This window comes from Suhomyces tanzawaensis, assembly GCF_001661415.1.
Source record: "Suhomyces tanzawaensis NRRL Y-17324 unplaced genomic scaffold CANTAscaffold_4, whole genome shotgun sequence".
Taxonomy (NCBI): Eukaryota; Fungi; Ascomycota; class Pichiomycetes; order Serinales; family Debaryomycetaceae; genus Suhomyces; species Suhomyces tanzawaensis.
The window spans coordinates 467,235-485,901 of NW_017963639.1; the positions used below are offsets into that span (position 1 = coordinate 467,235).

The window sequence follows — 18,667 nt, forward strand, 5'->3', positions numbered from 1 at the left end:
CTAAGAACGGCCATGCACCACCAACCACAAATCGATAAAGAGCTCTCAATCTGTCCTTCCATATTGTGTCTGGACCTAGTAAGTTAAAATTGAGCCTCAGGCTCTACTCCTGGTGGTGCACCCGGCGGTTTCTGATCATCTTCGATCTGTTCTTCATTAATAATAAAAACGTGCTTGGTAAATGGTAGTTAATCCTCAGTAAATCCAAGAATTTCACCTCTCACAATTGAATACTGATACCCCGTCCAAGGCCTTCTTTGAACACTCAAATTTTTTCAAAATAAAGTACTGGTATGCTTGAGCTCCCACGAAGGAAAACAAGGAAAGGCAATTAAAAGCAAACGGTTAAAATGAATAGGATATCACTCGACTTTCAGTTCGAGCAAGCATACCCAAAAGATTGAAGGTAAAAAATTATAGATTAGCAATACTTTATTCCTCATACAGCTCTAAAAGCGCAAAAATTAATTAATTTGTCTAGGAAATGTGGCCACAAATTTATTTGAATGCTTCTGGTGCAGACCCTGAATCAAGAGCATAATCTTGTCTAGGAGTAGACATAGATAAGGAAATGTTCATGAACCGAGGAGATTATATCAGAAATATTGCTAAGGGTCCAAGTGGATTTGGGAATGTCTAATAGAGGAATGTATGTAAACAGATGCGAGAACCAGTTACCAAATTTCTACAGTAAAAGCAATCTGTAGGCATTCTAATTCTATAAAAGAAAATGTATTGAATGGAAAAATTATGATGAGCTTTTTCAATTACTGTTACTAACCCGCGATATTGAAAGGAGTCATTTTTCATGGCTGACCTATCTGATCACCTTTCGTCGAATTTAACATTCAAATGCACTGAAGGTGTTACATGGTTTTTGTCTACTAAAATTGTCATTCCGGTTTTATTCCAAAATGCTCTTTATGCGATACAGACAGCTTATTCATTAAAACATCAAGCATAAATTACGAAAAATTCAAAAAATTATGTGGACAAGAACTAGGAAACTTAGACGATACATTAGAAAATTGTAAACATGTTTAATAAATAAAATGATAATAGGAGGACCAAAAATGTATGGTTACGAATTTATAGATAATAAATACGAAAAAGAAGCAAAACTATAGTAAAGGAGTACCAAAATATATGCTAAATATGCAACAAATAGAATATTTATTGGAAGAAAAAATCAGAATAATTGCATACCAATTCAAAATATTGAGAAGAAAACTTGTAGGAGTAGACACATTGAATATAATAAAAGAAATTAATGAAACATAAAAATAATCTCTCAGAGTATATGGTGCACAATTATATATCTTCGATCCAAAACTAAATATTTAATACTGATGAATATGCTATAACAAATTGCTTAAATCATATGATAATACGAGTACTTAAACTATATTAACATAGGGATTCATTTCGAACATCTCTATATCTTATGTAGTCCAAGTAAGTGCAAACGAATTGTGCAGCAGGACTATAATATTATAATAATACACATGAATTTGTATAAAGAAGAGCATTGGATGCTGAATTTGTAGAACATCAAGTAAATTATATTCTTGGCTTTCAATGTGGGAGATGAGATTGTACACTCTAATTTGAAATTCTTTGTGACTAATTTAGTATTCGCTCATGCAGAAAGTTATTAGATCTTGTTGATACTCATTTCATGTCAACAGAATAGAGCCATTGGGTCTTTTGGTAGTGTCGCATGTAAATTTATATAATAAGTAGAATCATTAAGTGTTATTCAATAAGTTAGTAGTAGATGTAAGTTTGTTTCGTTAAAACCCAAAGCTGGCAATATCCCTTTTTTTATGTGGGAGTTTTCAGTAGTAAGTTTTTAAAGAGCACTCATTCTCAATTTAAATTTAGCTAATAACAATCTGTTGATACTTTTCAAAGATAGATATAGATTTATGTTTCAAACAGCAAGTTTGATTTCCATCGAGCATGTGCAAATTCTGTTTTTACTCCACCGAAATGATTATAGTAGTTGATTGAAGCATTTCCTGTTTGTTAGATTTATAAAATTGGATAGGCAAGAGTAGAGCATCGGAAGAACACTGTTTAACAAGGAGCTATTGATAAGAATACGGGTATATACATGCAATCAATATGACTTACAAATCCCTATTGTTGTCTATTCTCAAATTAATCAGATGCTCATTCTACCATTTGATTCTTTTTCTACATTTTCATACAAGCATATGTTTATAATAGTATTTCGAGATGTGAGAATAGTAGAATCTATTACTGAAGTATATAACAAACTTAAATTAAACTTCTGTGAGGGATATGTGTTGAAATAGAATATTCATTAGCAGTGAAAGTATGGCGTACTTCTTGAATTTTTTTTCAGTTAGCTTTTACTTGTTATGGTTTGTTGAGGATCGACGTAGAGTCAAAGTGAGTAGTGACCCTTTCGTCTATAGCTTTTCTGGGGTTGACTTTTAAGTAAGGACTTTTTGTATTTATTTATGTTCGATCCTAGATCAAATAATTATAGAAAAGATGCTTTGAGATGTTAGTGCTGGGTGATTATAAGTAATCATGTCTATAAGTTGAGTCAAGAAGGATATGCCGTTGATGGAGACTCGACTTTTAAATGGGAGTAACTGTTGGATAACAGGAAAGGAATAATATTTAATGAAGGATTACATACTTATTATTACTATGTGGCTTATTTTTCAGCCAAGTATTCTAATAATATTGTATTTTAGTTCAATTCTATATAGATTCTCATTATGGAGCATATCAATTTGGAAGTGTGGGGTATATATCACGTGATTGTTTATGGCCATTTTGTTGTGGTTAGTTTATACAAAAAATTTGCTGACCATAAACCACGGAAATCAAGGGTGGAGCGATGGAGTTCATCTCATGTTATTATTCATAGGATATTCTTTCCAAGTGATTTGTTTGTGTCCCATTTTAAAGAGATGAAGAGGCAATTTAGCAGTTTGATTATGGAAGACTTGCATGGATCCTACAACATAACTTTCACTGAAACAGATGCTTTGTATGGATCCTCAGTTAAGCTTAATCATACTAGACCAAATACTCCGAATTACTTAACACCATTGACCAAGTCTAATAGCCTCCCTGGAATTGCAGTTTCTGTAATTCAAGATCTCAAGCTTGAGTTTTTCAATGCATTTACATACACCTCCTCTCTATCAGGGCTGGAAGTATGTATTGCTCCCAGTCTTGAATTCAGTAGGGCTCAAAATGACACGCAGCTTTTGGATCCATTCACATTTATATTTTTCTTAGGCTCTGATGGTAAGGAGTACATTGATTTAATAAGAAACAAGATGTCATTTGCTTCTATTCTTATTGTTACGTCTAATTGTGAACTAAAATCATTTCGCTGTGGTCCTCCTTTCATGATCACGGATAATATACAGTGTCACCGCATAAGTTCAGCCTTGAATGTTTTAGACCCATTGGGTGGTGGATGTTATCCATTGAATTATCTTATGATCGCTGATCTAAAGATGAAAATAAGATTCAAGGTGCCTATTCTCACTCGTGTCCACACAAGTTCGCACAGAATTCGAGGCAAGAGTTTTATGTTGGAAGGAGGATCAACATATGCCAGATTTGGTCTCCAAATCGGCCAGTTAGATAGTTTTATTGAGGATTTCATGATCTGTTTAATGAATGGAGCAAGGTGATAAATTATACAATCTTTGAAATAGAATATGTAATTAAAAGATTAAATCACTGAAGTAGTGCTAACTTTTCTTGTTCTAAGTCCTTGTACCCATTATGTTGATGTTCGATTTCGTCTTTAATCTTCTTAATGTAAACTTCTAACCGCGCTAATTCATCAGTCTCATCAGTTCGTATAAACTCCTGGTCTCTATTATTTGGGTTTGATAAAGAATAAGGCAATAGATTAACAGGTTTTCTTGTCAACATTTCAAATACCTTTTCGGTTGGCTCCTGGAATACAAGCTCGTCATAAAGTATTGAATTGACCTCTCCATTCTCCTTTAACGGTTGCTGGGGGTTGAATGGATGCAATTTAAGCCCATGAAATATCTGGAAGTTCTTTTCGCTTATTCCCAACTCCAGGCCCGTGTGAAAATGAATCTTGATAATAATCTCAAATTCACCCCATCCGGTTTCTGTTACTTGATAGGGAGGCTTTTCCACTGATCGTACTGCATTCTCATACGTCTCATGCAATTTAAAGGTGACTTTCTTTATCAAAGGTGTCAAATCGATGTTGTTGAGAACAGGCTTGAAAAATACTGTCCATTCGTGAGTGTGATCTGGTGGGGTATTAGGCTTTCTTTTCTCGGGACTCAAACGAACTGCATTGTTACCATAGATTACCGGAACGGATATCGAGACAAACTTTATTCTTTTAGTATTACTACTCATCGTTAAGTTACGGTAAGAGTGATGTTGTTCTCAAACGGTTGATATAAACCTTATTAGACATTGCACGACTTCTAATTTGTTTTTCAATGCACTGTCTATCCCCACGAATGGATACATATCTCTCAATTAAGAGCAATATTTGATATATACAGCTATGTAATACATTACTTTGGAATCAATGGCTTCCAGTCGGATAAGGAGCCGAAATTCGGTTTATGAGTTTCTTCGTTTACATTTGCCCCATTTGCCCCATTTTCCCCGTGCAATGTTCCAGTAGGTGTTGAGACATTGGTAGTTCTATGCGATTCTGATTCGAAACTGTTTTGACTCAATACATCGCTCGTTCGTGATTTATTCCCGGCAAGATTGGTGGGTTTCGTTGGTATCATTGGTTTGACGGACTCCGAATGCGTAGTGTTGCCTGAGGTAGAGGATATTTCCTTGGATGGGGTGGTGGAGTTTGATCTGCTCGGAATTAAAGGTGCTGAGGAAAATCCAAATGGCACCTTGATAGACTCTGAGGATGCAGTCATTAAGTTAGCAATTGTTTTTCTTGCTGGAGGGGGTGTTGGGGGGTTCTGGTTTTGGCCCAAATCAAAAGGGGGTGGTAACTTTCTAGGAATTGGCTTCTGAGGAAAACTAGAACTGTCAGGAACTTGAGATCTAGAACTTGGGGTTGGGGGTAGCCTTCTTGGTAATTTGCTTGCTTTGGTTGCGCCTAATTGACTTGGACTGGAGTTATCTTCAAGTATGTTCATTTCGGAGAGCGTATCTATAGTAAAGGTACTGCTAGCCGAAGAGTTCGATGCCCTGGAAGTAGAACTAGAGTCTATGTCCAATAAAGAAATATCTGAATTGCCATGCTCTGACTTATAGGAATCATACAAACTTTTGAACAATTTTGTCTTCTTCTCTCGATCAATACACTCAACTTTGCCTGCTAAAGTAGAAAAAACAGGCTTGTGATCACTGAGTGTAATACTCATCACAGAATTGTAGTTCAATTGCTTCAAATCATTGATACCCCTTGCGCTTTTGAAAAGAATTCTATCCGTCCACGAAGGAACTCTCTGTTTCTCAGAAGAATCATAATTCGATGTCCCTTTATCAAATTTATAAGTTGGATAGAATTTGATCCTTCCCTCTTTAAATCCATAGAAGGCTCCCTTCTGTGTCATCTCCTGATTTAATTGATCTACTGCCAACAATTCATCAAAAGCCCCATGTTCAATTAATGATCGACATTGATCATTTGTCATTGATATCCTGTAATTCAAGTCACCAAACCAAATAATCTGATCATGGTCTGCAATTGTATAGTTTCTTGTAAATGTCAATCCTTGCATAATAGTCGAATAATCATTAAACCTCTCTGTGACAGCTGCAGTTCCTGCTGCCAAATGAGAAGTAATCAATGCAAATGAGGTCAGTCCATAATCAAATCGAACGGCACATGCACCTTTATTTGCAGTCATTCCACCCATCCCTGTCTTTTTAGAAGATCCAGCCACTTGAGTAACGTTATGAACCTGTGATTGTTTGACGAATAAGAACAATGACATAGATGACATTGACTCAGTTCTCAATAATAAGTATTGTTCACCATTAGAATTCAATTGGTCTGTTAAAATGTTTGCCCACTTCGTGGGCTTTGATGCATCTGCATTTAAAATGGATCCAGCATTTAGCTCAATTATTTCTTGCAAACCTATTGCATAGACATCTGGAAGTCCCAGATCTAAGTTTTCGGGTGGAAAAAGCCAGGAAGACAAATCAATTGAACTGAACGATGGATCTAGTGCATTAACATTGTATGTACCAGCAAAAATAATGATATCTTTCCATGTAGTATAAATGCCGGCTTTGCTCTTCAATTTTCCTGCAACATGTTCATTAATTGGATCATAGATCTGGACTGGAATGGAATTTTTCGAGTCATACCCGAGTAACAAGTCCATCGTTGATTGTTTCTTCCCATCTACGAATGTGTTCTGATACATTCTTGAAACAGACTTGGTAACATCTGAAAGAGCACCAGCGAAGTTCATCTTCCCGGATCTTGAAAATGATGATTTCAATGCGTTTGTACCAGTATAAATTTGTGATATAGCATCACCGTTGTCAGCCCACAAAGAGTTGTGTCTATTGATTGTGTCCTCTATCCGTGCCCTATCTCTTGAACTATTACCGTGATTGAGTGATTGATTTCTCAATATATGTTCCAAAATGTACTGACTAATAACTTGTTGGATCAAATTGGTTCTATCAAGGCAGTCTAGACAATTAGTTCTGAAAACACCATCTTGACGGGTACAAACTTCTCCCTGTTCCGTGTCATAATAAAACCAGCCAAATTGTTCTAATGACTGGTGGAGTAATGCCAAAATCTTCGAAGCACCAGCAAATCCTCCACTCGCAGGTTTTGTTTCATGGTGAAAATCGAATTCACTGAAGGTTGTCTCCTCCCGGTGATCAGATTGGGTGTAGAGTTCTTTATAGCGACGCAGGACAGCAACTTCGGCGGATTTCGTTTTCGAAAGCAAATTCACGATATGACAAACGCCGTACTTATTGCAAATGTCACTAAAATGCTTATTAAAAACAGGTTGGGTTGCACCCAACGATCTTGTTAGAGTGATTTTTGGATTTATTAACGTTGAGTCTTGCTCCCAAAATGTAGGAACTGAGCCTCTTATTTGCACAAATGCAAAAATGGAAGATTGGGAAGGACAATTGAAAATGAACTCAGTCTCCACAAAGTTGGCAACGTATCCATTATCATCAATTCCCCTTGCATTAAATCTTGTTCCAGCTCTTCTCCAAGATTGTTTTGATATGACGGAAATAGAGTCACCCGAGGAATTCAAGCGAATAGTCTTCGCAAATCCACGAATAACGGTCGTTAAGAAGTGATTATCATCCAATATAGATTGGACATAGGGTTCTAAGTTTGATCTGAAGTTTATAAGCTCCTCCATCATAAATGAGTTCCACATGTAGTCTTGTTGGTAATGTTCCACTGCTAATTTACGAACGGAAGCACCATCGCCATTCTTGATTCTGTCACCAATAATTCCTCTATTTTGTAAAAGTGATGTTAGATCAAAGTTGTTTGAATAATAGAACGTACTGTTTGACAATAACTTCTTCAATTCCTGACAAGGATGGACCGATCTTGCATAGTCAGATGTCTCTTCTTCCTGAGTTCCATTTGCAGCTGTCACTATTGGAAACCCATTAGAATCTAAATTAACGAAGTCCCATTCATCTGAAACTAGAGATATGAATTCAACAGAATAGATCCTATCGACCGATTCATACTCAACGGGACTCGCCACATCTTGAACAGCCCTGGTAATGACAACCAAGAACACTTGATCCTCCACATTAATCAAACCGAGACAACCAGAAATTTCCCTTTGGACAAGAATCCTAAAACCTTTTTCTCTGGTGACCTGTTCATTAGGAATCAACTCCACAGCAACAGAATTGTTCAGGCCCTTCAACAGTTGGAATACCAATGAGTGAGACTCGGAGTATATGGCTATTGTCCTCGGCTTTTCCTTGTACAATACCTTCATTATGGGATGCACTTAACTTAATGTATAATGGGTATTCCCTTGAATACCCAACTTGACAACTCAGATGTATAATTTCTGCAGTGTGCGTGTTTTATCTACTGGGCTCTGGTATAACTTAACCTGTAAAAATAGGTTCGTTGCAGTTTATGTTAACTGAATAATCTGCTTAGATATGGACTGAGTCTATCTTGGATATGAGAATACAGTACAAGGGCTGGCGACAAAGAAATCTATTCAAGAATAGAACCAATTTCAGTCAGTCTTTTTAACACCTTCCATAAGTATTAGCTAATAGCATTTGGGAGCGAAAATGCCTCTTCAAGATAATGTCCACCAAAGGATCGAGTCATTTAAGTTCATTCTAGGATCCACTTCACCTAGAAGGTTGGAGATAGTGCAAAAAAATCTTGGAATTGATGAGGTAACTGTGATTCCATCAGATTACCCAGAAGACTTAAGTAAAGAGGGTATCTCAAACGAGGAATATGTAATGGAGACATGTCGTAAAAAGGGAGAACACATCTTGAATAAGATAAATCTTGAAGGCAAAATGTTGATCTTGACTTCGGACACTGTAATCAGCTGTGGTGGTGAGATCTTTGAGAAACCAACTACCAAGGAAAGGCAAATTCAGATGTTCCAACTATACAAGAGGAATCCAATTATCAAAGCCATCACCGCGGTCAACTTGATAAAAGTAGAGGACTCCGTAATAGAGCAGTACCATGACATTACAACAACAGTCTTACATTTCAAGCAATCGGACGATTTGATAAATCTGTATATCAACTCAGAAGAAGGTCTAAACGTCGCAGGAGGCTTCAAGTATCAAGAGATGGGAAGCCTCTTGTTCCTGGAAATACATGGTGACTATTTCAATATTGTGGGACTCCCAGTGCATACCACATGGGCTTTGTTGAATCAGGCTATGTCTTGAAATGCCTTCACATATATCATCCTGCATATATAGTTATCCATTAATGAGAAAACTCTCATCCCATCGCAGAAAAACTTCATTCTCTATATTCAAAAGGAATCAAGTACTTCAATAATGGCTAAGTCTACCCAGAGAAAAGGAGCATCTACTGTAACCAAAGATAGCACTGAAAAGCCTGCTGATAAATCAGTTGATCAGATCGAGCAAGATTTGCAGTTACCTAATTCGAGCGATGAGCTGGATGAATCTGAAGAGAATTTGTCTGACGAAAGCTCCGATGAACTTGAAGGGCTCTCAGATAATGAGAACGATGAAGAAACAAGAACTACCACTAAGGAAGGGCATATAGTGAACAAAAAGATAAGTAAACAAGTTGGTAAAGCCCTGAGTACCTCTGAACAACGTGGAGTGATTTACATCGGAAGAATTCCTCACGGTTTCTATGAAAACGAGATGAAAAGATATTTCAATCAATTTGGGAATATCATAAACTTAAGAATATCAAGAAACAAGAAGACTGGTAAGTCAAAGCACTATGGTTTTCTAGAATTTGAAAATTTAGCTACCGCTAAGATAGCTGCTGAAACCATGAACAACTACTTACTTTTTGGTCACTTATTGAAATGTGAGGTAGTTGAAAACTTCCATGAGGATTTATTCAAAAATGCAAACAGAAGATTTACTCCAGCAGCTGGTCATAAGATTAGTAAAGAAAAGAATGATAAGCCAAAGACCAAAGAACAATGGGAAGAATTGATAAAGAAACATGAAAACAAGAAATCCTCAAAACAAGCAGAGTTGAAGGACAAAGGAATCAACTTCGACTTAAATAGCATATAAATAAATCAATATCTTGTCACCTTCTCGGTTGGCCAGGAGCAAAAAGGCATTGAAATCTGAACTTATGTAATCCTTCTCATTTTACATCTCCGAAAGAGCATAATCAACCGCAGAATACTTTTTGATACTTAAACCCCGGGCATCGCCTGAGATTGTGCGTAGGCTCAACTTACTCAAAATGGATAATTTTTCCCAATCCACGATTCCGACATATCCAGGTTTTTTTCTGTTGGATAAGTGGGTTATCACATGCTGCAAGATATATATCCATCTCCATCTCCACATACGTAGATTTCATGTGACAGATTGATCTACACTCCAAGTACATATACTTATAAGTAGTCTCAAATTGATTATATCGCGAAAGTAGTGGTCAAAAGTATAACGCGAGTTTTTGGTTCGACTTTTTTCAATCGATCAAAAATCAGGAAACACACCCTATCTTTTCCTATTAGATAAGTACAACAACATGTCTGACTTGAAAGTTTTCACATCCGATGAAGTTGCTAAGCACAATACTGTCGATGACTTATGGATAGTCTACAACGGTAAGGTGTACGATATCACTAAGTACATAGACGAGCATCCAGGTGGAGAAGAAGTCGTTGTCGATGTTGCTGGAACTGATGCAACTGAGGCCTTTGACGACATTGGTCACTCTGACGAAGCCCACGAAGTCTTATCAGGATTGTTGATAGGAAAGGTTGAAGGAGGTGTCATTAAGGAAACAAAGAGTACTAGTGTCACTCAAGAGGGTGGTGTTTCATCCTCTCTTCTTGCTATAGTCGTAATCTTGTTGGCATTTGGAGCTTACTTTTACTTTCAAAACCAATGAACTTAAGACACTATAGAGAAGGATAGAAGTCTATAAGTTACCTATAATACATTTTTATCAAGCATGATGTAAGTTTGGCACAGAGATGGCATAAACCCCTATCACTGGTATAGTTACCACGTAGATGTTTTTCTGTATAAAACAACACCTCGGAAGACGAGGAAAGCTGAACCCAACATTCCTGAGAACATCAAATCTGCAGATTTTTTTGACATTCAGAGTAAAGGAGAATCAGAATGTACAGTTTGGCCTACTCAATAGAGCTGTGAACTATATCCTTCTGGTAATCAATATTTAGTGTAATTCTATTGGAGGAAAACCACACGTGACTCGGTATAATGTTATCTCATTTGGTACCACACAAATTACATCAAATTGCCACTAAAGATTACTATGCAAAGTACAAAATTTATCTAGTACAGTGGTAGAACTGGTCAAACTATAGTGCTCCTTAATGTATTCATGTCGAGTCTCCATAAGGACCGTCTAGTAAAACGGTTTCGCTCCGTTTTGAGAGCCCTATCCTTCTCTTGCTTCTAGACACCTAGTCGTGTGCTTCTCGCTAATTCCATCAGAACAAACTCCTAGATTGCACTACTACTTCCTAAGGAGGGAAATAGACTTCTGGAGATAAGTTGTACGTAGCGTGGAATACCTAGTTTATCCATAAGATTTGTCAATTTATCTAACCTCCTCTATTCCCTGTTACCTACCTCGTGCACAAGCGAAATTGAGCGTAAAACAAGAGTCAAAAGGTAGATAAACCCACTAAAAGTATCATTAAATTGATGTCGATATTTGAAAAGTGGAGAAATTATGGCGCACCCGATTAGATCATAGGATCAATTGCTTTGGGCCAAGCATGCTAGCTCTATTCTTAATAATTTGTCTTTTTAATGACTAGGGAATTTGTAGTCGCTATTCTAGTTGTTATAGATGAATAATCTATACTGCCCAAAGATGCATCAATAAGTTGTTGGTCCAAAAATAAAGAAAGCTTTACCTTGAAGTTGCAAATTTTGTCAGTTTTGCAAGTTCTAGTAAAAATTATTCGAAAATGTTTTCTATTACACATCGATTTAAAATTCGGATACATGAGGTGTAAAATACCAGAGTTAGTTGTATACATTCAGTTTAAAGAACTTCTTTGACGGTTTAACTGTCTAGGCGTGCAAAACATATTGATGTCAAGTGCACTTTGAGCTCTAGTATGGTCCAAATGATTGTAAATGTGCTCAAGGACCTAGTTGACGGGTGATTCAGGTTGGTAGCACCCTACTAGGCTTTTACTTGATCCAAAGTTCTGTGTTGCATAGTACTACGTAATGATCCATGGTCACTCTCCACTGCTCCTCGGAAACCTGCACAAATCGCTTCCGAACTTCCAGGGATCAAAAAATGTTCGAGGATACGCGAAATACGACAGTGAAGTTGACATTTGGGATAGACAATATTGAGCTAGTCAATGATAAATAAATAGTAAAGAAAAAGAGGAGAAAGGCGGAGAAGGTATCGTCATGAGTATTGGCAACCGTCGAAACAATTTCTTCTCGAACCAGAGAATCGATAATAAGCAGAAGGTCAAAAATTAAAGATTCGCGGTGGAGTATAATCACAAATTAGTGAAATGTGGCGCAACCATATCCACCAATTATGGTATATATACACGGTAAATTGATGTGATTTATGGGTGTGCTCAAGTCTACTGGACAAGATACTACATATATATTGTTTCAATAAAACAAAAATCTTATACTCTGCTAGTTTCGCCTGCACACAAGGTTCTGTCAAACTAACAAAAAGTGGGGTCAGCTTATTCATAAATAGCGGCGGTTTGGATTGCAAGTTTACGTACAAGAATGTCTAAATACGGGGTATCCACTAAATTCTGTCAATTGTTGGGATTAAAAGTGCCGTTGATTCAGTCCCCAATGGCTGGAGCTTCTACGCCTAGAATGGCTTCTGAGGTTAACAAAAACGGGGGCTTAGGATCCATCCCATTGGGATCGATTGATCTTAGGAAGGGAATCGACGAGATGAGAAAAGAAGTCTCTGAATTTATAAACTTGACTCCAAATGATCCAACTTTGGTGAATCTTAACTTTTTTTGTCACGAAATTGTCAATGAAGCCTCAGCAACCCAACAAAACAATTGGTGGGAGTTGTATTCTGAAGCTGTTCCCTCAATTAGGGAATTAAGAGAGAATTCTACTTCTAAAGTTTCATTTGAAAATGGAAGCTGCTCTTTCAGGGAAATTGAACAAAAATATCCAAGTATTCTTCTGGATGTTTTCGGATACTTGAAGGAAGTACAACCTAAAGTTGTGAGCTTTCATTTTGGAATCCCTTCAAAAGAGACCATAATACGACTTCAAAAGATGGGTATTCTTGTTTTTCTAAGCGTTACTTCAGTTGATGAAGCAAGAGCTGCAGCGCAAGCTAATATTGATGGGCTCGTATGTCAAGGGTACGAGGCAGGGGGCCATAGAGGGAACTTTTTAAGCACAGAAAATCTGGATAAAAAATTGTCTACTCTTTCGTTATTTACCCAAATTCAATCAATTGGTTTGAAACACGAAGACAGAGAAGTGTTTGTCATCCCAGCAGGTGGGATAACTGACGGGAAAACCATTGATAATTATTTGAAGTTAGGTGCAGCGGCAGTCCAGATGGGAACCTTGTTTTTAGCAACTCCCGAATCAAAGACAAATCAATTTTACCGAGATGAATTGGAACGAGATGCACAGCTGGATACAGTAATGACTTCGTTAGTCTCAGGAAAACGCGCCAGGGCAATTAAAACGCCGTTTTTGAGCAAATTGATTGATACTCAAAGAGTGAAGGTGTATCAATTACCACCCTATGGCCTGATGTACAACGCCTTCAAGGATTTGAAGGGATTAGTGAAGGATCAGGATTTAGGCGTATACTTCGCTAGTGACAAGTACCCTTCGATAAAGTCCGGTTTAACCACTTGTGAAGTTGTTAGAGAGTTGAGCAAAGACCTCTAAATAAAAATAAGTAATATGAATCCTTATGCGGTGGCCATTAACGAAACTATACAAAATTGCAGAATATACCATATTTATGACATCGTTATTATCATGATTTTCATCAGATCTGTGCTCTCGAGCAGCAACTAGGATCATAATTTGTAGTATATGGGAGTACAAGTTAAAAAAGGGAAAAGGACATCATCTCATTTTTTGCTACACTAGATTGATGTTATGATGAAGTGCTTCCAACTCAAATTAGTTGACCTTATCCCTAAATAGGTTTAGTGATTATTATGTTAGGACACAGCTTACATAACCAAGTTACGCACTATTAGATAATCCACCCATAAAAATTTTCAACACAAGTTGAACGGTTGCGATCACGTAAGGTACACCAAGAACACATCATTAGCTATTATGCCTGCCTCAAACACTTCATCAAACAATATTCAGTTCACCTTATCAGATGAATCGAAGGAAAGAATCATTAAGGTTTTGGACTACTCAAAGACTGTTGCTCACTACGGTTTCATTCCTTTCGTTTTGTATTTAGGATGGTCCACCAGCCCAACTAAGCCATCTTTATTCGGTTTGTTAAGTCCTTTCCCAACAGCTTAAATGAATTAACGTTACTTATCCCTCGTTTGATTTGGCTGGAATCGCAGGAAGTGTTCCCACTGATACTCGAGAGTCTGTTTTTAATGAAATTTGGAATGTGAAACAGGAAAATGGTTTATTATTTGCTATGGTACGTTCAAATAGTGAATTTATCAACAACAAATTCCTTCCCGACTGTCCACTGTCCATAATAATTCCAAAGTAAATCTACTTTATTGTCTATTTTAACTAATGGGAATTAGCGCCCCTTGTATATATGTGCAGTTAAATGAAAAGAAGCCTTAGTGTATACTTGTAGAGTTTCTCAAAATATCTTGGGAGTCATAGACTTCCATCGGTTACATTTGCTCTTCTCATAGGTACTTCAGGCTCATTTTTTTTAAGTGAGATGAAATCGATTAGATCACACAACCACAGTCCCGTGTCACAAGCAACTCCCATAGATAATATCGAGAATTTGAAAGGCCGTTATATGATGGATGGCGATGCACCAAAGTCAAAGGTATCTTTAAGCAACAGGCAAATTGAGTTGATATCCGGATTAAGTGCAGGGTTCTCAACAACCATAATTACTCATCCTTTGGATCTTATTAAAGTGAGGTTACAACTTTCTACAAATCAACCAGGAAAACCATTTGAGGCTCTCACCAATGTATTCCGAAAGATTCATAGAGATGGGTTCATATCCTCTTCTCTCATACGGCATGATCAATCATTCACGTATCTTCGACCAAGCCATTACAAGTTATTCCACATCATGAAACAATATTATAGAGGCATCACACCCAATTTGATAGGTAATATATCCGCTTGGGGCTTGTACTTTGCGCTTTATGCAGAATTTAAGACTCACTTGAGGATGTCAAATGAAACAACTAATTATTTTGGATCTTCGATGCTTGCTGGGATATCTACAAGTATATTGACAAACCCCATTTGGGTACTTAAGACTAGAATATTGGGAACTTCTCGAAGTCAGGGCGCAGCATATAAATCAACTGTTGATGGGATAAGGCAAATATTGAGAGATGAAGGAGCCAGGAGTTTTTGGAAAGGTACGATTCCCAGCATGTTTCTGGTACTTCAAGGAAGTCTTCAATTCACTTTCTATGATCACCTCAAGGACTTTTTTGACAAGAGGAGAGGACGAGCAGACAGAAAGAGGCAGATTTCTACGCAAGAGTATCTTTATTCGTCAGCCATTTCGAAGATTCTTAGCATGGTGATTATGTATCCATCACAAATTGTTAGATCTAGATTACAATTTCATACTAAACTGGGAGTAAAGGTAACCATCAGCTCTACAATGAGACAGCTATGGGAAAATGAAGGTCGGATTAAAGCTTTCTACAAGGGGTTGAGTGCAAATGTTTTACGGGTTGTTCCTGCAACTTGTATTACATTCTTGGTGTATGAGACTGTCAAAGACTTGTTGCACTCAGAGAACGAGGAACAATAAGAAGAAGAAGCACTCTTAAACAGGCTTGCAAAAATTTACATCAGCATTTAATAGATTTAGAACCGGATACTGGCATATCAAGGATGTATTTTCTTGTCCTTTATTAGTGCATTTGTAGCTCTAGTAAGTAATTTCGCACTGATATCAATCAACAAAACAGAACGCGTCTCAGGCTTCCATAGACACTTTAGGGCTGAAAATTCACAGATGGAACCAGAAGTTAAGAGGAGACGAACAACCAAGGGGTCAAAAGCAGAGCCATTAGTGGATAATGCGGAGTATAATGCGATTGGTCTAGTGGAAAAGAGCAATTCCATTCCAAATCAACCGTTGGAAGACCATTTGCCTGAAGGAAAGCAGTGGCAACCACAATCTGTTAAAGGATCAGCATTAATTGGTTCAACTACTTGTCATTCAGAAATTCCAGATAAGATAAAACAAGACATGTCACTTCCTGTTATCTTGGGAGTTGATGAGGCTGGTCGTGGTCCAGTACTTGGGCCAATGGTGTATGGGATTGCGTATTCTTTGAAGGATCAGGCATTACCTGGATTTGATGACTCGAAAGTGCTTAAAGATCTGAAACGGAAAGAGTTGTTTGAAGCTATTGATTCATTTAATCTTGGATGGGCGACCCGTACAATGACTGCGAGAGACATCCTGTCTGGTATGCTTCGCTCATCTCTTGGTGATGGGGCATACAATTTAAATGCACAAGCACACGATACCACAATACAGCTCATTAAAGAGGTGTTGGCCATGGGTGTGAATGTCACAGAAATATTCGTTGATACTGTTGGCCCCCCTGTTACCTATCAAGCCAAGCTCAAGAGTCATTTTCCAAGTATTGATATTACAGTTGCAAAGAAAGCCGATAGTATCTATCCAATCGTGAGTGCAGCTTCAGTGGTGGCTAAAGTGACGAGAGATCTTAACCTTGAGCTCTACACTTCTACATACCTCAAGGGCCATTCCATCGGTTCTGGTTATCCATCTGATCCCAACACATCTAAGTGGTTGCATGCGAACGTGGATCCTGTCTTTGGGTGGTTGGGATTGGTTCGTTTCCTGTGGCAGACTGCCAAAGATTCTTTGAAGAATCACCAGGGAGTCGAGGTGATATACGAAGAGGAGATGCATAATGCTCAAATGGATGTAAGTTCATATTTTGGAGCACGGTCCACAGCTAATGATGGAAAAAAACCCGCTCTATCTGGAAACAACCTGGGACAAAATCTGCCTTCATCTAAGATAAAAAGCTACAGTAGATCGTTTTATATAGATGAAGTATCGTTATAGACATCGTACACATATCTGCCACCTCCAACTAGATCTTGTCTATATGCCGGCCCGAGAAATAGTCCGTAATTGTGCACGCACTCTATGTCTCCCGGGCGGAAGTTTAGCTCCGCGCCGGGAGACACTGATGCGATCGATGAATTAAAGCAAACTTTAAGCTGTTTTCTTTTTAATTTTGAATCAACGCTCTCAAAGACTAGTAAACATCATCATCAACTATGTCCGCCTTGCTTAGATGTGCTCGTTCGGTGCCACGGATGGTCCGTTTCTACTCCAAGTTCCCTCCACACACTGTGATTAACATGCCAGCATTATCACCTACGATGACCCAAGGTGGAATTGGCCTGTGGTCTAAGAAAGTTGGTGATGAATTGCAGCCAGGTGAAGCTATTGCTGAAATTGAGACTGACAAGGCCCTGATGGACTTCGAATTCCAGGAAGAAGGTTTCTTAGCCAAGATTTTGGTCGAAGAAGGAGCCAAGGATGTTCCAGTCGGTAAGCCAATTGCCGTGTACGTTGAAGAATCTGGTGATGTTGCTGCATTTGAGAACTTCACTGCTTCCGATGCCGGTTCTGGTGAAACTCCAAAACCACAAGAATCTGAAGCTGAAAAGACTGAACAACCAGAGGAAAAGAAGACCGATGACGCCCCAAAGAAGACCGCTGAGCCAAAGAAATCTAGCTCTGCCGCTCCATCTACCCGTATCTTTGCTTCTCCATTGGCCAAGACTATTGCTTTAGAAAAGGGTCTCTCCTTGAAGAATGTCAAGGGTTCCGGCCCAAGCGGTAGAATCCTTGCCAAGGACGTTGAGAACCTTAAGGCTCCAGCTGCTGCTCCAGCTGCCCAAGCTGCTCCAGCTGTTTCTGGTGCCACTTACGAGGATGTCCCAATCTCTGGTATGAGAAAGACCATCGCTTCCAGATTACTCCAATCTACCCAACAATCCCCATCTTATATTGTCCAATCTCAAATTACTGTCTCTAAGTTGTTGAAGTTGCGTCAATCTTTGAATGCATCCGCCGAAGACAGATACAAGTTGTCCGTCAATGACTTATTGATTAAGGCCATTGCCTTAGCTGCCTTAAGAGTCCCAGAAGTCAACTCTGCTTGGTTAGGCGACGAAGGTATCATCAGAACCTACAAGAACGTGGATGTTTCTGTTGCTGTTGCCACTCCAACTGGTTTGATCACTCCAATCGTCAAGAACGCTCACACTAAGGGCTTGTCATCTATTTCTAAGGAAGTTAAGGACTTGGGCAAGAGAGCCAAGATTGGTAAGTTGAACCCTGAAGAATACCAAGGTGGAACCATCTGTATCTCCAACTTAGGTATGAACCATGCTGTGAACAGCTTCACCTCCATTATCAACCCACCTCAATCTGCCATTCTTGCCATCGGTACTGTTGACAAGAAGGCCGTCCCATCTACCGTCAACGAACAAGGCTTCGTTTTCGAAGATACCATTACTATCACTGGTACTTTCGACCACAGAACCGTCGATGGTGCCGTTGGTGGTGAATACATAAGGGAATTGAAGAAGATTGTTGAAAACCCATTGGAAATGTTGATCTAAGCAAATAGAAGTAAACACTGCTCAATTATCTAGTTGGCTAGCGTTAATATTACAAGTTAATAATTCAAAATACACTGACAATTGCTTCTTCGTGCAAAAGAATTCAGACTTTGTAGTTTTTCTG

General features: G+C 38.3%; 12 protein-coding genes across 12 annotated transcripts; 9 read left to right on the forward strand and 3 right to left on the reverse strand.

Moving 5' to 3' along the window:
- The first annotated feature begins 2,653 nt into the window (after positions 1–2,653).
- CANTADRAFT_244282 (uncharacterized protein) lies at positions 2,654–3,712 on the forward strand. Its single transcript, XM_020207111.1, has one exon. It carries the CDS (start codon positions 2,757–2,759, stop codon positions 3,687–3,689), a length of 933 nt encoding a protein of 310 aa, XP_020064173.1. The 5' UTR covers positions 2,654–2,756; the 3' UTR covers positions 3,690–3,712.
- Positions 3,713–3,735: 23 nt separating this feature from the next.
- YAF9 (Yaf9p) lies at positions 3,736–4,404 on the reverse strand (the record flags this gene model as incomplete). Its single annotated transcript, XM_020210020.1, has 1 exon — positions 3,736–4,404. One exon carries the CDS (start codon positions 4,402–4,404, stop codon positions 3,736–3,738), a length of 669 nt encoding a protein of 222 aa, XP_020064174.1.
- A 164-nt stretch (positions 4,405–4,568) lies between these two features.
- Positions 4,569–7,985, reverse strand: CANTADRAFT_52264 (phosphatidylinositol-3-/phosphoinositide 5-phosphatase; the record flags this gene model as incomplete). Its single annotated transcript, XM_020210057.1, has 1 exon — positions 4,569–7,985. One exon carries the CDS (start codon positions 7,983–7,985, stop codon positions 4,569–4,571), a length of 3,417 nt encoding a protein of 1,138 aa, XP_020064175.1.
- Positions 7,986–8,295: 310 nt separating this feature from the next.
- Positions 8,296–8,922, forward strand: CANTADRAFT_51316 (nucleotide diphosphatase; the record flags this gene model as incomplete). The annotated part of the gene is made up of 1 exon (XM_020209926.1): positions 8,296–8,922. The coding sequence occupies one exon, from the start codon at positions 8,296–8,298 to the stop codon at positions 8,920–8,922; it is 627 nt and encodes a 208-aa protein (XP_020064176.1).
- Positions 8,923–9,078: 156 nt separating this feature from the next.
- Positions 9,079–9,762, forward strand: NOP15 (rRNA-binding ribosome biosynthesis protein; the record flags this gene model as incomplete). Its single annotated transcript, XM_020208802.2, has 1 exon — positions 9,079–9,762. A coding segment is annotated over one exon (684 nt), but the record flags the coding sequence as incomplete, so codon positions are not given.
- A 40-nt stretch (positions 9,763–9,802) lies between these two features.
- On the reverse strand, positions 9,803–10,139 carry CANTADRAFT_244278 (uncharacterized protein). Its single transcript, XM_020207110.1, has one exon. The coding sequence runs from the start codon at positions 10,045–10,047 to the stop codon at positions 9,844–9,846; it is 204 nt and encodes a 67-aa protein (XP_020064178.1). The 5' UTR covers positions 10,048–10,139; the 3' UTR covers positions 9,803–9,843.
- On the forward strand, positions 9,998–10,691 carry CYB5 (Cyb5p). The gene has a single exon (XM_020207115.1). The coding sequence runs from the start codon at positions 10,232–10,234 to the stop codon at positions 10,595–10,597; it is 366 nt and encodes a 121-aa protein (XP_020064179.1). The 5' UTR covers positions 9,998–10,231; the 3' UTR covers positions 10,598–10,691.
- A 1,765-nt stretch (positions 10,692–12,456) lies between these two features.
- CANTADRAFT_6239 (putative nitronate monooxygenase) lies at positions 12,457–13,608 on the forward strand (the record flags this gene model as incomplete). Its single annotated transcript, XM_020210852.1, has 1 exon — positions 12,457–13,608. The coding sequence occupies one exon, from the start codon at positions 12,457–12,459 to the stop codon at positions 13,606–13,608; it is 1,152 nt and encodes a 383-aa protein (XP_020064180.1).
- A 402-nt stretch (positions 13,609–14,010) lies between these two features.
- On the forward strand, positions 14,011–14,211 carry TOM7 (Tom7p; the record flags this gene model as incomplete). The annotated part of the gene is made up of 1 exon (XM_020209881.1): positions 14,011–14,211. The coding sequence occupies one exon, from the start codon at positions 14,011–14,013 to the stop codon at positions 14,209–14,211; it is 201 nt and encodes a 66-aa protein (XP_020064181.1).
- A 475-nt stretch (positions 14,212–14,686) lies between these two features.
- Positions 14,687–15,670, forward strand: CANTADRAFT_90173 (flavin adenine dinucleotide transporter; the record flags this gene model as incomplete). Its single annotated transcript, XM_020211665.1, has 2 exons — positions 14,687–14,913; positions 14,947–15,670. 2 exons carry the CDS (start codon positions 14,687–14,689, stop codon positions 15,668–15,670), a joined length of 951 nt encoding a protein of 316 aa, XP_020064182.1.
- A 399-nt stretch (positions 15,671–16,069) lies between these two features.
- RNH35 (ribonuclease H2 catalytic subunit) lies at positions 16,070–16,804 on the forward strand (the record flags this gene model as incomplete). Its single annotated transcript, XM_020208577.1, has 1 exon — positions 16,070–16,804. A coding segment is annotated over one exon (735 nt), but the record flags the coding sequence as incomplete, so codon positions are not given.
- Positions 16,805–17,226: 422 nt separating this feature from the next.
- LAT1 (dihydrolipoyllysine-residue acetyltransferase) lies at positions 17,227–18,543 on the forward strand (the record flags this gene model as incomplete). Its single annotated transcript, XM_020210035.1, has 1 exon — positions 17,227–18,543. One exon carries the CDS (start codon positions 17,227–17,229, stop codon positions 18,541–18,543), a length of 1,317 nt encoding a protein of 438 aa, XP_020064184.1.
- Positions 18,544–18,667: the final 124 nt, after the last annotated feature.